At 51.8% G+C, this 16,724-nt stretch overlaps 1 protein-coding gene across 1 annotated transcript in view; it reads left to right on the forward strand.

The window, feature by feature from the left end:
• xylt1 (xylosyltransferase I) overlaps nt 1-16,724 on the forward strand; it is a 65,635-nt gene that overhangs the window by 16,393 nt on the left and 32,518 nt on the right. The window contains exon 2 of the mRNA XM_029246844.1: nt 15,653-16,199. Within this exon, the coding sequence (XP_029102677.1) occupies nt 15,653-16,199 (547 nt within the window). The remainder of the gene's footprint in view (nt 1-15,652; nt 16,200-16,724) is intronic.

Consider the following 16,724-nt stretch of genomic DNA (forward strand, 5'->3'; position numbering starts at 1 on the left):
CTGCAGTTAGGTGGGGGCAGTAAAAGCTCTGACTCAATGTCTGGCTCCACTATGTTGGGCATCTGCCCTACTTGATCAGCACTTTCCAAACCACTCTGATGGTGACAGTGAAGCCAAAGACTCAGATTTGCATTTGGTTCAAAGGGAGCTGTGAGGGGTGGTGAGACCTTCAGAGAACTTGCTCATCTGTAATCCCATGGTGATGAGCAGTTTCCTCACCATCTATGGAAAAAGCTCAACGTTGACCTACGCGAGCCAATGAGAAGAGGGTTTTGCTTAATGCATGGATCACCCAGGTCTTCCCGAGGTGACTTCCACTCGTCAGATGGAGCACAATGTGGAGGTGCCCTCGAACATCAAGTCCCCAGCCCCATGAAGTGAAGGAGTCAATGTGTCCTTCATTTGCTTTATACTTTTCATAAATTTCAAATGAAAACAGCTTTGGAGCATTTTAAGTGTGGCTCTCCACATCATGTTCTTCTTTCAAATTAAAACTAATCCTCCTTCCTCCCTTGTAACTACATGTTTCAGCTGTGATAGCTGAGTCTACACATCTATCCACTGCTTCTCTTTCCTTGTCTGCTCTGGATTTAATTACTTTTGTGCCGATTAAACTTTGTGAATACCGAGAGTGCAGGGAGCGGGTCTCGGACAACTCCGAAGACTAGAAGGGTGTGTGACCCGGCGGCTGATGCCTTTGCTGACTCAGTCGAGGAGATCTGAGCTTCACTGTGTTTAGTAGTGCGCGAGTGTTAGATTGTTGTGGAGTGGAGCCACTGTGAAAGGTCACGCAACTGCAGTGTGTCCGGTATAGCCCCAACGTTGTGCAGTTTGTTACCTTCCTGCCATGTGTTCAGAAGCACCACAGCATGATACAGCTCATTTCCTGTCTCTAATGCATTCGGTACATCTCCTGCAGTTTGCTGCGTGTTCACTAAACCCTTTTCCAGCAGTTATAAATGGTTGAGTCACTGACACACAGTTGGAAAATGTGAGCCCGTTAGACTGCTGCCTGGCTGTGGATGCGATCAGTTCAGTGTTCGCCATATGATGGAAATGCGGTGGATCCCAAGGATGGAGATGGCAGGCAGGCAGAAGGCCTGCAGATTCAGACCAAGGCAGGTTGGCAGACGTGGATGTTTGTGGATGTCTGCAGATGTGTAGGAAGCTGAGCTGTGGTACTTTCCATTTGGGCCCATTACTACCCAAAACAGGAAGAGTACTGTGGTGGGCGTCTGATCTCTATTATGGAGTCGCCTCTCCCTTCCGTTTCGTACTGTAGAGGGTCTTTTTATTGCATCTGCTCTCACTGTGGAAGGTGTTGCGCCTCTGGTTGAGATGTGTACAGGAAGGAACCTCCAGATTCTTCTAAACTGCTGCACACGCATTTTTTTTTTAAATCCACGGCTCCTGGAGCAGAGCCAGCCTACTGAACCATCAGGTTGGTTCGCAGTGTTTGGAACACCGAGCGGTTCCAGAGAAAACCCCACCGCACTCGTTTATGACTGTCAGATAGTCTTCTGGGTGGGCGCTTCCAAACCTGTAAAGATTAGGTTTTAACATTTTTACTGGATCGCGTATATTGCACGTTTACCAGCAGTAGGTTCAGCTGGCAAAAACCTTCACCGCAAGCCGTATCGTTGAGATGCTGTGTCATCTCAGTAGGCTTTCCGGAGATTTGGGATACCTCAGCCTAGCAACAGGAAAGTTTTTTTTTTTGGGAAGATTTAATCTCAGAATAAGATTGTGATACAGAGGAAATGTATTCCCCTGTTTAGCCTCTGTCCCCTTTTTAAAAGACTTTGTGTGAAAGATCAACCAGAGCACTGCTGTGACAAGAAAAGGATGGCTTGTGGGAACAGAGAGATAAGCCAGAAAACCCAACTTCTGAAAGGATGAGAGTGGGAGTATTTAGAGTGACCTAATTAAAATGTTCAAACCTGAACGGGACAAATTAAGTAAATGTCAGTTAGACTGAGCTGGGGGAGGCAGAATTAAAAGACAAGACCGGAGCAGCAGCTCGGTCTGGCTGCCTCTTAATCTGCTGCAAAGAAATGTGGTGTCTGATCGGTTTCTAGATTGGAGGAAATAACTAGCGCTTTAGACAAGAACAAATGAGACATGCAGGATAGGAGTCCGGTGCCGTGGGACCCGGACGCTGGAAAATTCGTTGACTTGTAGCCATCCTGCGTAGAGGACATCTCGTCTCTTTGACTCGCTGCTGTTCGGGGCTTTTGTGCTGAAATCTGGTGGTCGCGTGGCTGCAGCTGGGAGCGCAGCGTCCTGGGAGATACGTGACTGCAGTGCGTGTCATGTGTCGGCAAGCGGGTGAGCTCACATGGTGGAGCGAGAGCTCGCCTGCGGCGCGCTCTACGGAAAGCCGTGGGAGGACGGGGAAGCAGAACAGCGGGTCAAGGGGGAACTGGAGGAAAGGAGCGGAGCGTTATGGATGGAGCCTCAAGGAGCGCGCAGCCACCCACAGAGGGAGAACGGGAGCCCTCGGGCAGCGCTCCATATGGGGGGAAACATGCTTAATTGTTTGCCGAGCAGGATGTTTGCAAAGAGAGACCATAAGGATCCTGTCTGGTGGCTTGTTGATTATTTGCAGAACAAAGGAGGTCCGTGCGCCGTGGATCCCGCTGTTGGCAGAAGTAGGCGCGGCTTCTTGCCGACTTTACGATTAGGGAAGCGGAGTCAAGCGGGCACGCGTTTCCGTCAGACGCGTCTCCCTTTATTGCACGGCAGCGCTGCATAAACCGCCGAGGTACCCGCTCAAAGAGATCTAGGACGGAGACTTCAGGTTATCGGTGTCGTCGTTTCCTTCGCGGCCTCCTCATGTGCACGTGGTTCCACCCGTGGCTGCCGAGGACCCCGCTTGACTCGGGAGGTGTGACGGTGACATGCGGAGAAACCGTCGCGGTGGCCGGGACCCCCGCTGCTACTCCGCGCAACTCGGCTGTCAGTCGCTCATCTGGGTGAGGGGTTAGGGGAGGGGGAGGTTATCGGAGGATTGACAGGAACGCCCGTGCTGTGGAGATCAGCTGTCAGCGGGGAGGGGGATTGCTGGGGCTCTCTTGGGACTTGCTCAGCCACGTGCCTATCGGGCCGTCTTCCCGCAAGCTCGACTGGCTGTCTTCCTTGCTCCGCCGCTCTCTTTTTCTCTTCGGTTCTTTCGTTTGCTTCGTTTCTTCGGCAGACGCTCGAGTGTCTGCGTGCCCGTAATCCCAGTGGTTCGCCGGGTGTCCGGGAGGCAAAGCGCTGCTCTTGGGTGACGTTCCCGTGCCAGGTGTGACTAATGGCGGACAGCTAGGCAGCATTTATTCCCCACGGTGAGTTTAATTAGCCTATTAGGCACGCTTGGCACAGGGCGCTTTAGACACAGCGAGTGCTGCACTGTAGTTTAAGACTTAAAACGTGCAGCTAATGGGAACACACAATGACACAATCTCTGAATCATCTCTGCAACCCCCCCCCGTGTTTCGCTGAAGTGGGGCAATCCCCGTTTATTGTAGGTGCTGTAAAGTAATTTAAAAATTGCAGAAATTTCCAGAATTTTGGGTCATTTTGGCCCGCATTGACACGCAGTACCGGGTTTGGCAGGGCATGCAGCTGACTTTGACCATGGAGCACATTGACAGAGTCGGGGCTTATTGCCCGGTACCACAAAGACATCTTTAATTCCGCTGGGTTGTGATTTTGGAGGGAAAATGAGAGCTTAGATGGAAAGGATGAAACTCAAGTCTCTTCTTTTCCTCCAGCTTGGCTCTTTGTTTGTGCCTCTCTCTGTGTGAGTGAGTGAGTGAGTGAGTGTGTGTGTGTGTGTGTGTGTGTGTGTGTGTGTGTGTGTGTGTGTGTGTGCGCACGCGTGCGCACACTTTAACATTTTGGTAAATTTGTGGGGAAATTTTTGAGCAAAGTCTCTCCAGTAGCATAGTCATACCTGTATGAAGACCGCAAAAAAAAAAGTTTCTTTTTGTCAGCTCTAAAATCCATTCCGGAATTGTTCGTCACTGACTTCTGAATGTTTTTGATTTTGTTGGCGTGGGGTTAAGAATCATTTATTACATTAGAAGCGGTATATCAGTCCACATAATGATTTTGAAGGCTTTTGTGCTGAGCCTGGCATCTATAGCTAACCAGGGCTGAGGGTGGTAGGGGGACCTCCGCAGGGGCCACTCGTTTCGGTCCAAGGCAGGCATCCCTAGAGGCCCCTTTGACGGACGGCTGCTAATTATGCACGCAATTTCTAGGCCTGTTTGAAGTCCTGCCCGTGGGAGCCTTTAATGATGCCTTCCATTAGCCGCTGCCCCGATCACCTTTCTGTGAACAAATTACAGACCTGCAGCACTGCCGGGATGCCTCAACCGGGCTGTTCTTGGAACGCTTTGCTTCTATTAGCCTCTCTGGACGTTATGGCTCAGCGTTTTGAGGCGAGTCCATCTTTTTTTGCTCTGGATACCGATCAGTGAATCCCAGTTTGGTGCGGAGGGCATTGTGTTGGCAAGAAGGCATTTCGGAGAGTGACGCATACCGCGACGCAACCTCACGCTGATCTTCCCTCCGCCACACTGTGTGTACTCTGTTGGTTGATTAAGGATGGGCTGACATGGCCTTAGGGTGGGGAGTTGTTTTGTTGTGGTTGAACCACAAGCCAAGGCTTTCTGTGAGCACAAGAACACTGTTCTGCACATTGACGTCACAGCGGTGCCGAGGGCTGATCGTCAGAATGGGCAACCAACTACGGACCGGAAGCCACTCTTCGCATTTCAGGAAGACGTGCAGTAATGTGTATAAAGTTCTCCCAACAGCTTCTAAGCGAGATACTTTCGGTATGTGTGGCAAAGAGACGTGGCTGAGGTTCTGTCCATCTCCTACATTAAAACAGTTCTTCTTGTATCATGGTGGAGATTAGCAACGAGGAGCCACTTAGCTGAAATGAAAAGCCATGGTTGTTTTGGAGAGGAGAGGTGCTTAGTGCTACTCGGGACATCAGCTATAGCCCTCCTGAGGTGCAGGAACAGCTGGCCAACCCAGCATTTGGCAATACAGCCTCTGGCAGCTGAGGCCACATGATACCCATGTGACCATCCGAAGATCCCTCACTCAGTGTGAGTTTGAAAGGATCTTGCATGCTCGATGCCAAAATTCCAACAATGCGATGCAAATGTTTTCAGATGGGAATTCCTGTGATTTTTGAGAACAGGAATAGTTAATTATGGGTTCTATGGAGGGGGGTGCGATGGTGCAGTGGGTTGAACCACAGTCCTGCTCTCCGGTGGGTCTGGGGTTCGAGTCCCGCTTGGGGTGCCTTGCTACGGACTGGCGTCCCGTCCTGGGTGTGTCCCCTCCCCCTCCGGCCTTACGCCCTGTGTTGCCGGGTGGGCTCCGGTTCCCCGTGACCCCGTATGGGACAAGCGGTTCTGAAAATGTGTGTGTGTGTGTGTGGGTTCTATGGAAACTGCAAACGTTGCAATCAGAAGCGGGAGTCGAAACCGCTATCACTGTTTTCAGCTGATCGGTTTCTTACAGCTCGTGAGTGTCCGCAACTGCGCCGAACGTCATGTCAACCTTGGCCTCACATACATGACAGAGCACCAAGGAGATGATTGAACTTGACTGTCTAGAGGAGGTAAGAGTTCCTCAAGTTGGAAGTAACGCAGCGTTAATCCCAGGAAGAGGTATAACGATACCAAGGAAATGGCAACAAGAAGGGTGAAGCAAGAAGACTGTGAGGGAAGCTTGGATTCAGTCCATGAAAGAAGTTTGCAAACCCCCAAGTGCATTTGAGTGCAAGCTGGCATTACCTTTGTCAAGAAGTGTCAAGCTCCATAATGTGTTTACACTTGCTTGCTTATGTATAGTGTACTGGCATAAACCGTAAGGGGTTCAGACTGCCGTTGTTTTGCGTGTATGTTGGACAGCAACCTTGAGTGGTTGGTAAGGTGGACCATTGATCTGGTGTGAGATTTATGATGGCAACCCCTGATTTATTGATGCGCGTGGAATGGTTCTCTCTCTGATGCTGGAGATCTATCGGCCATCAATGCGGCTCTGTTCTGGACCATCGGAGCTGTCAAAAGAAGCCTGCTTGAATTGACAGGTGGCGCGTTCCAGTGGGGGGGAGACATGACACATGAAGAGGTGTACACCTGGTGAAAGTGAGAAATGTCAGAATAATCAAAGCACATCTGCATTCTGCAGTCACACTCAATATATTGCTTTACGCCCTTTTAATGACCTATTCAGACATACTGAAGTGGATGAGTGACAAACCGTTAATGTATTTTCATGTTACCTACACGTCATGTCTCAGTTCTGAAAATACAGCGTTCGGTAAGCCTCTGGCAGCAGGTATTGTGAAATGTTTATGCTTGAGACCAATTTCTGCCAGGGCAGACTGGTCAGACAGACATGTTTCCATTAGTCATGTGCACCATTGCCACATGCGGGATTGCAGCGAGCCATCTGAGAACGGGGGAGGGAACTCCACAGATGAAACTCTGTACCTCCCCAGCCCCGACCAGGTTAGCATAACGGAGGCATCTCTCCACTCGTTCAAAAGTTTGAGTACACTTGCTGGAAACCGACACATTTGCTCCTGAAGTTTGATCAGTAGATGAACCACCATTTCTTCCCAGGTCTTCTGCAGCAGTCGCCATAAATATAGAACCCTTTTGGGTTGCTTCGCTTTTGCTTTTCTCCCTATTTCAGCCCATACAAATATCGGCCAGGTTACCCAGTCCCTAGACGTACTCCAACTTTTAATCGGTACTGTATATCCATTGATCCATCCATATATCCATCCTTCTATTTATCCATGGTTCACTCTTTTTTTGTGAACCATCTTTCAAGATGTAACACTGTAGATACCAATTCTTTGGGAGTACGACGGAGAAGCAGACTCTGAAAGGCCTGCCAGCCTAAGAAATGAGTTAACACGTCCTCGGCAGTGAACTTCGGCTCCATGAGAAACACTTGAACCTCACAGTGCCATTCAAATCTTCTAACCCACATCTGGTCAGATCAGAACCATTAAAGGGCAGAATTCTCGAGATCACACTGCTGGCTGGAAAGGCTGACCGTTCTGTGTTCACCCTGCTCCATCTATGTCCATGTTCCTCGTTACCCCATGCAACCTGCAGAGCTCCATCTGCTCTTCTTGTTCCATCAGCTGATGCAAAGGATGAGCATGGCCTCACCCTTTGGCAGCAGTTGTGTGTCTCTTGTGGTGCTGTCCAAGGGGAGAACCAGAATGTGTTTCTTCAAATTGCGGGCTCACGTGCGCTCAGACACTCCACCGTTGTAACCATCCCTGGGCCAGGTCCTTGGCCGAACCCAGGCTTCTCCCTCGTGCAGTTGTTACCTAAAGGCCAGCTGATGGTCCCATGTCCTTCTGCGCTGTCCTTCCTGTCTGCATGACTCATATAATTGTCCCAAAATCGCTAGAAGCTGCTCACCAGAACTTTTTAGCATGAGGGATTTTTTTTTCTTCTGAATTGTATTAACAAGTAAATCCATTTTGTGCCACCTTCTCTAAGGAGCTAAATATGGCCTTCTTTTTACCATCTGTAATGCCATGGCACGCACCCCTCCCTTCTCACACACACAGTCTGCAGTCGCTTGTCCCGAGCAGGGTCGCAGTGAACCGGAGCCTAACCCGGCAACACAGGGCGCAAGGCTGGAGGGGGAGGGGACACACCCAGGACAGGATGCCAGTCCATCACAAGGCACCCCAAGCGGGACTCAAACCCCAGGCCTGCCAGAAAGCATAGCCCGGCCAAGCCCGCTGCACCACCGCGCCCCCCCGATCACCCCTCCCTTCTCGATGTGCCTAATGTAACAAGCATTGCCTGGGTAGTTGGATGGGGGCGAGGGAAGGACACCTGGCTGGAATGGCAAGGGACGGAAATGGCACAGCCTTCTCTTTTTACCAGCATCTCGTTGAGCCCTGTCCAGTGGAGCACCACGCTATCGGAGGGTACGTGATGGAAACGGGCACGAATATGGATCGGAGCATTGCTACAGTATTAGCGTGGCAGAGTCGCGTGTGCGGCGGTGGCATCGTACGCAACAGTAAAACCCATAAAGAGAAAACAATTATTACTCGGCACAATATCGATCGCAGAGCGAAGTACCGGATAATGTTCTGCAGGCTGCTTAAAGGCAACTCGGCAAACGGTACGAGAAGAACAAAACTGCTGGAGTAGCTTGAAGATGTACTTCAGACCAGTTAAGTAATACACTTTGCTGCAACAGCAGCATGTTGTCACAGTGGATACAAAAGAACATGAACTTGTGACCAAAAGGCTGCTCGCAGCAGGGGCCCTTCTGGTGTACCCTTAAATAGGTTGCTCGGTCTCCAGGAAAGAAATCCATCTGTGTAAGCTTGTAAATCGTGGAAATCTAAAGCTGTGTAGAACTCATTGAGAGGAGGAACTGGGTTTCTACTAAGCAGCCAGTATATATAGATATATCTATATATATGATTTTGCTTGGTTGTGACCTGAGCTCTCCCAAGTGCAGATTAGAGATCGGTTTCCGGGATCACGCTAAAGCCTGCGCCGGGAACGCTGGGCGCTAATGGGCAGTGACACGGAGTAAGACGTGCGCTCCCACGTGGGAACTGCAGGGTGACTTAGGACAGCCCCTTCACGTGTGCTGGCATGAGCACACGGTAACGTCGGCGCTCCTCCGCTCCTCCGCTCCCCCCTGCCCTCCACGCCCCGTCCTCCTGCCTTAGAGATGACGGCACAAAGCTGACCCAAAAAAAACCTTTCGTGGGGGGAGGAGGGCCTGGGGTTGGCTGTGTGTGTGTGTGTGTGTGTGTGTGTGTGTGTGTGTGTGTGTTCTCTCGGTTTAAGCTACTCTATAGAGTAGGAAGGGAAACATCAGTGCCGCGCAGTACTGTACTCACCCTGGTAAAGGGCTGCTGCCTTGTGTGTCCAGGCCCGCTTATTTGTTGGTGTAAAAGAGGACCGGGTGCTTTGCCTGCACTTCCCAGGAGTTCTAATACATGCGTGTTTTCTTGTGATTCTGTGCAGCGAACAATAGACGTGTCGTGTGTTTCGGTTTCAATTTCGGTGCCTTTGAGTGACCAGTGAACGAGCAGCTATGGTAAAATCTGGAGCGTCGCCGGTACAGTGTCTGACACATACTGTGTGTCACATGGGTTAGGACCTGATTGCTAAGAGATGAGAAAATCCCACTGCACTAAAAATATCCTCTTACTCTTTTAAAAAAAAAAAAAAAAAAAAAGTCTTATTATAAAATCTTGACATGGTGAAACCCCTTGGGTGAGTCATTCCTGTATCTTGGTTTCTATCTTTGTGGTAGTCAGGTTATTCCTGTTTCTCAATTGACGCGCCTGCCTTAAAACCGGCTTTTGAAGGAGGTCGTTATACAGGAATGGCTTTTTTTTTTTTTTGTTTTTTTTTTTTGCTTATGTCATGATTGTCCTGCATATTTCATATTTTATTGCAACAAAACTTTTTTCTTTCCAAATACAGGAAAAGCAGCCCAGTCTTTTTTTTTAATTAATTTTTTTAGCTGAATATTTTTGGAAGTGGCCTTGCTCTGTGAAAACGGGCTATTTTTAAGCTCATAATCAACTGCGAGCCATTTCTCAGAAACCACGACAGAGCCCTTAGCCACTCAAGTAAATACTATCATAATGTGACATATATGCTGGAATTAGTGCAAGAGTCTCATTCCCTTCGCTGTCTTTGAGGTATCCGGTCCCGATTAGTTCTCCCCACACAGCAGGGGTTCAACAGGAAAGTTTATTTAATATATATATATATATCAATTTTATATCATCAGGGGGATTCCAGGCTTTCCATTTGTACTGAATTAAATTTTGATAGTCCATTGTCCATTTGTACTATGATGACTCAGCTGATCTCACTCACGATCATTAGTGTGTGCGATCGATTTGAGTCCATTGTCCAAGGCAGGGTCACGGTGGTCCGGAGCCTATCCTGAAAGCAGACGGCACTAGGCTAGTGAGGGGTGCACCCCGAACCGGACGCCAGCCTGTCTCGGATCGTGTGATCAGATGGAGATGGGAAAGGAGAGAGCTGAACTGTGTTGCCTTATTTCCTCCCTTTGTGAGCGTGCATGGGGGGGGGTTGGTGTCAGCGCTGTCTCCGTGGCTTGGGGACGGGGGCTTTCGGTGACAATGGATCCCAAAACCACAGACCCCGTGACTGACAGGTTTCCATTCAGCCGTGTTGTGAAAAGCCGGGCAAAGGGTGCACGGCGTCAGCCCTCCTCGCATACCAAAGCCCGGAGGCTCATTGACCGCGGCCGCCGTCCGGCCCACATTCCCACAGTCGGTGACAAAGAGCGCCGGGCGGGCCCTTCCCCTCCCCCTCCCCCGGCGCTTCACACGGCATCTTGTACGGATCGTTAAAGCTGAGGGATGATGCATGAAGCCCGGCTTGAATTCGACATTTGCGTTTAAACTTTAATTATGCATTGATTCATTGATACGAGGTCCCGGAGGTCAAAGGTAGCGGAAAGGTCGCTAGCTGCGTAGCTCGTAGAAGCGTTCCTGGCGTGAACGGCCCATGCCGGAACCGCTGAGATCTCGAGTGCACGTGCGCCTTCAAAGCATCATCCTCTGGCTTCCTGGCAGCGTTTATTCCTCAGGCAGCAGCCGTCACGTCCGGCACAAGGCCGGCTATTCGGGGTGGGGGATCCCGTTTGGGGGGGGGGGCGGCCAGCTCCGAGGCCCTTGGATTGCTGCGATTAGCCGGATGACCAGGCCAGCCAAGGTTGTGTGAAGGAAGCCAGGTGGCAGCGGGGTGCCTGGATCTGGAGGTCACGCCAGGCGTGCGACGTCACCGCTGCGCCACGTGTCGCCGGGCTCCTTGAGCCGTCCGCATACTGACCCCGGTGGGTTTCTCGGGGGGGGGGCTAGGGCGGTCCTATTGTTCGCCATCTACGCCGCTTTGTTTGCGCAAAGTTTTGGCGAGCTCTCGACGTCTCTTGTCCGTAGATGCGGCGCAAAGGTCAGCTCTCGCGCTTCCTTCGCCGCCGCTTGTTGTTGAATATATTCACAGACAGCAGATTGCAGGGGGGCTTTGGGGACAACGAGGAGAGCGGGCTGCGCGCATCTGGTCCCGGCGAGGCGTCAGCTGCCGCCGTGACGCGGGCAGGCGGCACCGGCTGCCCTGCGGCCATTTATTTCCCATCAAATAATAATGAAGCTCTCGGAGGTCAACGGGAGATACTCTTTATTGCCGCTGAGCTGGCAAACACTCCAGCGGTTAAGGAAGTGGGCTCGCGGTTTGTTTAACCCTTGTGCTGTGTTAGAAAGACAGCTTTCTATTTTTGGTCTTCCTGACCAGAATCGGGCAGCTCTCCGTCATCGTTTATGAAACGGCGCAAAGGACGGATGGTCAACTAACTCGGGTTGCGTCACCGCTTTCAAGCGACTTCTATCCAAGTCAGTCTCACAAGTTCTGCACTTCTTTGTGGAGTTTGTGGCTTGTAGACGACATTTAGCTGAAATGATGCCGCTCTGTGTGCGTGTGAGAGAGAGAGAGAAAAGTCCCAGATCTGGCGCGTGACACTCTTTTCTCTTTATTGTAGTTTCACCCATTCATTTCCTGCCGTCGGTCAGATCTCGCAAGACACGTCAAAGATGTACAAAATTAGCATCAAACGTGTGACACTGGCGATCGTTATTTTTTTTTTCTCTCCAGATACCTGGTACGAAGGATGTCGCGAAGCCTTACGGTAACCAGGTGAAATAAACCATATTTGTGATACGCTATGTAAATGGGTCAAACTTGACCAGAACACAATGTAAGAAGAAAGGCCTTTTTGTAAAGAGGTAACGCTAAACTGTACGATATGTAAATTGACGTGTTTTTTAACAAGTGGACAAAAGGATCGCCGACGTTTTCTTTCCGAGGTGCCGTGGGTGCGACCGCAAAGCCCCACGAAGGACGGCCGTCCTTCTCTGGCGGCTGTGTCGGGCGTTCCTCGAGAGCTCCGCCCCCTGCACCTGAGTGACAGCTGTTAGCCACGCCCCCCCTTCCCCGCACCGATCCCCGGGGGAGCGCTCAAATCAAACCGGCCGCCACGCAGGGAGGGCGTGCAGCATTAGAGCCCTGTGAGCGGCTCCCCCCCCACCCCACCCCACCCCCTGCGAGAGGCGCTGCGGTTGTGGTGTTTTGCTGAAGTGTTTTATCTGTGGTGTGATTTATCTGAGCCCGAGCCCTGTGGGAATGGGCCTGAAAATGAGACTTGGTGAAAATAATCTGTGGCGCTTCTCGAACGGTACCAAGGGGTTGGGGAAAGAGTGGGAAGGGAAATGCTGGGGGGGTGGGGTTGGGGGGGGTAAAATATGAGTGCGGAAGCCGGTCGGCGGTGCACCCCTGTCCGTGATGGATGGTGGGGTTGCTTGCCCCCTTACCCACCCCCACCCCACCCCACCCCAGCTCGCTGAGCGGAGGGAGAGCGACGGGGGTTCGTGCGCCAGGGCCGCTCGGAGCCGGGCTCCCGAAGCACTCTGGGAAAAGACAGATCCCTGCGAGCGATCAATAGTCTGCGCTCTGCCAGACTACCTCACCTCCAGTGGTTTCTCAAGCTATTAATTCTACGCACTGTAATTTCCTCTTAAAAGCCCCTTTTTTGTCCCTATAGAGCACTGAGCAGACAGGAGATTAAAGAGCCCCTACCACAGGACTTTAAAATGGACCAGGTCGAAGCGGGGAAGAGCACAGGGGCGAAGTGGTGAAGGGAAAAAAAAAAGACTTGCACACCCTCTTACTTTTTTTTTTTTTTTTTTTCTTTTTTTACTAGCACCGTTTTCACTGTGACTGGAATTCAAAGTTAATCCATAGCAGTATAACTCGCCGCTGTGAAATGTGTTGCTTCTTCACCGGACACGAATGTTAATTGAGGCGCCGTCGGGGCGCGGCGCTTGCGGAAGGAAGGACTGCCGGGGCCGTTTCTTCTACCGCTTTGCGTGATAGAAGAGAAAAGCGGGCGAGTGTGCGTGCGTGTGTGCGTTTCCGAGCACGTCCCTGCCGATGCGCTTCCTCTCTTCATCGTGGCTCCTTCCTGTTCCTCTGTGCTTCCACCTGCGCTTACGCTCTTTTCTCCGAAGCGACTTGCGCGCGCACGCACGCACACACACCGTCTTAGGCGGGGTCACGGGGAGCCGGAGCCTAACCCGGCAACACGGGGCGAAAGGCTGGACGGGGGAGGGGACGCACCCAGGACGGCACGCCAGTCCATCGCAAGGCACCCCTAGCGGGACTCGAACCCCAGAGCCATCGGAGAGCAGGACCTGGTCCAACCCACTGCGCCCCCCAAAGCACCTTAGACACTTTCTGAACCGCTTGTCCCGTACGGGGTCACGGGGAACCGGAGCCAAACCCAGCAACACAGGGCGCAAGGCTGGAGGGGGAGGGGACACACCGAGGATGGGACGCCAGTCCATTGCAAGGCACCCCAAGCGGGATTCGAACCCCAGACCCACCGGCGAGCAAGACCTGGTCCAACCCACTGCGCCCCACAAAGCAACTTAGCATTCACTTGTTAACAGTTTTTCACCCATTTACACACTGGGTGTTTTTTACTGCAGCAATTCAGGGTCCGTGACGGTACTACAGCAGGATGTGGGATATTAACCCGGTTCCTTCGAGTGCAAGGCGGCAGCACTAACCACTGCGCCACCTGCTGCCCGCTTGTCACCGCAGTCACTCGTCCTACTTCCATTCAGGACTCTCGGGCTCCTGCGTTAAGTGATCGAGAAGCTCACGTTTGCAAGGTTTATGCCCGGTCAAGAATTTCGTAATTGATGACTAAAGCAATTCAGCCAATTGGTTTTGGGGAAATGATGTGGGTTCGGGTTCAGACGGACGGGAATGGGGTTTGTCATTCACTTCACGTGTTAAATTGAATGTCTAATTGTCGTCGGTTTAAGCGATGTTGCGTTCGGAATAATGTGCGAGGAGCGAGAATCACTTACCGCAGCGCCGTGCTTGATGGACTCATTAGGCGCAAAGTATCTCCCCAGCCGCCCGAGATCTTCGCGCTTCGCCGCTCGTTTTGTGGGCGTGGAACTCGTCGCACCTGAGGAGTGCGGCACAGACAGACTGCGCATGAATCAAAAGCGCCGCAGGAAATGCCGGAATCCGCGCGACGTTAAGAGCGCTGGAAACGAGATTTTCCGGATCCGTCAGAATTTTGAGTTTGTGTGAAGTTAGAAATCAGAACCTGAAACTAGTTTGGGGAAGGACTGAGAGGCACATGTAGGTTGGTCGGGTCAGTGCCGCTGCGTCGCAGTTAACTCTTGGTGGCCACCCGTGGACTCCGAGGTAAGGAAGGGTATGGACGCGGTCCGCCAAAGCCGGATTCGAAACCATATCCCAGGAGCTGCGAGGCCCCGGCGCTACCTGCTGTGCCGCCCACATGTTGGTACGTGCACGGTTAATGGCGGGATCCATTTACTCCCTCGGGTGCGGTAAATGTGGAAGGACGGTATTCAACAGACGGGTGGAGCGAGGCGTCTGCTGCCGTGAGGCTGGGCCAGGTCTAGAAGAGGAAACACTTGGGTAGGGTTAGGACCGGGGCGCCGGCTCCGCAGGAAACGAGCGCTGTAGGAGCCTGCGTGGGTGGGTGGGGGAGTGGAGCAAACGGCAAAGCCCAATGCTGATCTAAACAAGAATATACATACAGCAGAGTATCGCCCTCTGCTTCGCTTCCTCGCTTCATCTCTTTGAATGCGGTGTTTCCCCGCGCAGCCTTTGCTTGACAGCCTTTCTCGTCCGCCCATCGAAGCAGAGGTGGTGCGAGAGGCTGCTTTGCCCCACATGTCACCGTTCCTCTGCCTTGCGGTTCCTCCTCCCCAAGCACACATCCTCCCGTCCGCACGGCATCTTACCGTCTCCGCCACGGTGCCGGCCGATCCGGAGACGGTCGGTCGTCCAAGCCGCTTATGAATACCGCACGCTTCCCTCCTTTTGCGTTCGTCCTCAGGTAATCCATTACGGAACTTAATTAGAATCTCTCTCATCGGACGAGATTGGACAAAACATCGAGCCGAGCCAAACTCTAGATTCGACGTCGTAAAGGCCTTGTGTACTTAATTTCATGCTTGTTGATTGTTTTCTGTTAGACGTTTTGTCTGTTGCTTGGCTGCAATGTGCACCTCATTCCAGCATTTCTGCTGGGGCTGCTGGGGGGTCGATGATGTTTTAGGTGTCAGGAGAGCACCCAAGTGCTACTTGCATAAGCAAGATGCTGACTTGCTTTAGTATCGTCCGTCCGTCCTTCCATCCGTGCTTTCATCCATTATAAATAACGATTTTGCGGTTTAGGGTTGTGGTGATCTGGAGCCTATCCAGGAAGCTTAGCGCTTAAGGCAGAGTGCAGCCTAAATGGGACATCGGTCCATTACAGGACAGCGACGCACACCCGTTGACTCACACGTTCAGATACTACGGCAACGTTGAGTTGCCAGTTGGCTTGAAATGCATGTCCTTTGGCTACATGAGGAACCCCACGTGAACATGGGGTGAACGTGCAAACGCAGAAGTCAGATTTCGTCCCATTGTTGCCTAGATGGATTGATGCTCTTCTTTTACATGTAATGTGTGTAAAAGTGCAGCGATAACCTGTTTCGCCTCTGCAGGATGGCTTCCGCTCGCACCGGCCAAAGGAGAAAGTACGAGTTGACAGCAACAACGAGAACTCTGTGCCCAAAGACTTTGAGAACATTGACAACAGTAACTTTGGGGCGCGATCCCAGCCACAGAGGCAGATGGCCGGCAAGCACAAGGAGCGGCTAAAGGAGAAGGCGCTGGCCGAGCAGAGCCCTCTCAAGGGCTCCAACGAGGTCATCCAGTACGACCTGGCCAAGGGTGCGGCACCGGTATCGCTTGGCTTCAACCGCACGCACGCTAGTCATCGAAGGACTCCCAGCACGGCCCAGGCGCATCGCTCGCATCAGGAGGATGACCGCAGCCACCCCGTCCAGCAGAGCAAGAGGACAGCCAACACTGGCCAAGAGATCCAGTACAACCAGCCTCCCAAGTGCGAGATTGCAGGCAAGGAGGCTATTTCCGCTCTGTCCCGCGCCAAGACCAAGGAGTGTCGGCAGCAGATCGCAGAGGTGTACTGCCGCCACAAGGAGGGCCAGCTCATGCCGGAGAAGGTCACTCGTTACTGCCACCTGGAGGGTAGGTACATCGTACCTCGTTCCGCTGTACAGCTTTGTGTTGAGCGCAATCACTGCGAGTCACTGCATTTTTCATGTTTGTTTGAGCTTACGGTGCCTCTCGCTGCTTGCTTTCCCCACACGTCTAAAAATAATTCAATCGTCACCAGCTTCAGTAATCTCATCGGGACGTGGTTTGCATTATCGCTCAGATTTTATTGTCTTGCGTTCGAGGTGCTACCAGTTACGTATTGGTGTTACGTACAGTATGTACATGAAGGAAAGTTCACAGTGAACTCTCTAAGAGTTATATATATATACTTTTTCCGGTGTATTTTTTGCATCATACACCAATGTGCAGAATTCATGCTTTCAAACTATCCCGTTATGCATCGCGGTGCCCGTTACGAGTTCCGTGAAAACGAACCCTCCACCTCCACAGTCGGCGCGAACGGGACTTGAGAGTTAATATGTTCGCTCACGCCTTTAAGTCTGACCTGTTTATTCTCAATCAGCGCTTCTGCATGACTCAGAGACACAAACTCAG

Source organism: Scleropages formosus, chromosome 20, assembly GCF_900964775.1.
Source record: "Scleropages formosus chromosome 20, fSclFor1.1, whole genome shotgun sequence".
NCBI classification, from domain to species: domain Eukaryota; kingdom Metazoa; phylum Chordata; class Actinopteri; order Osteoglossiformes; family Osteoglossidae; genus Scleropages; species Scleropages formosus.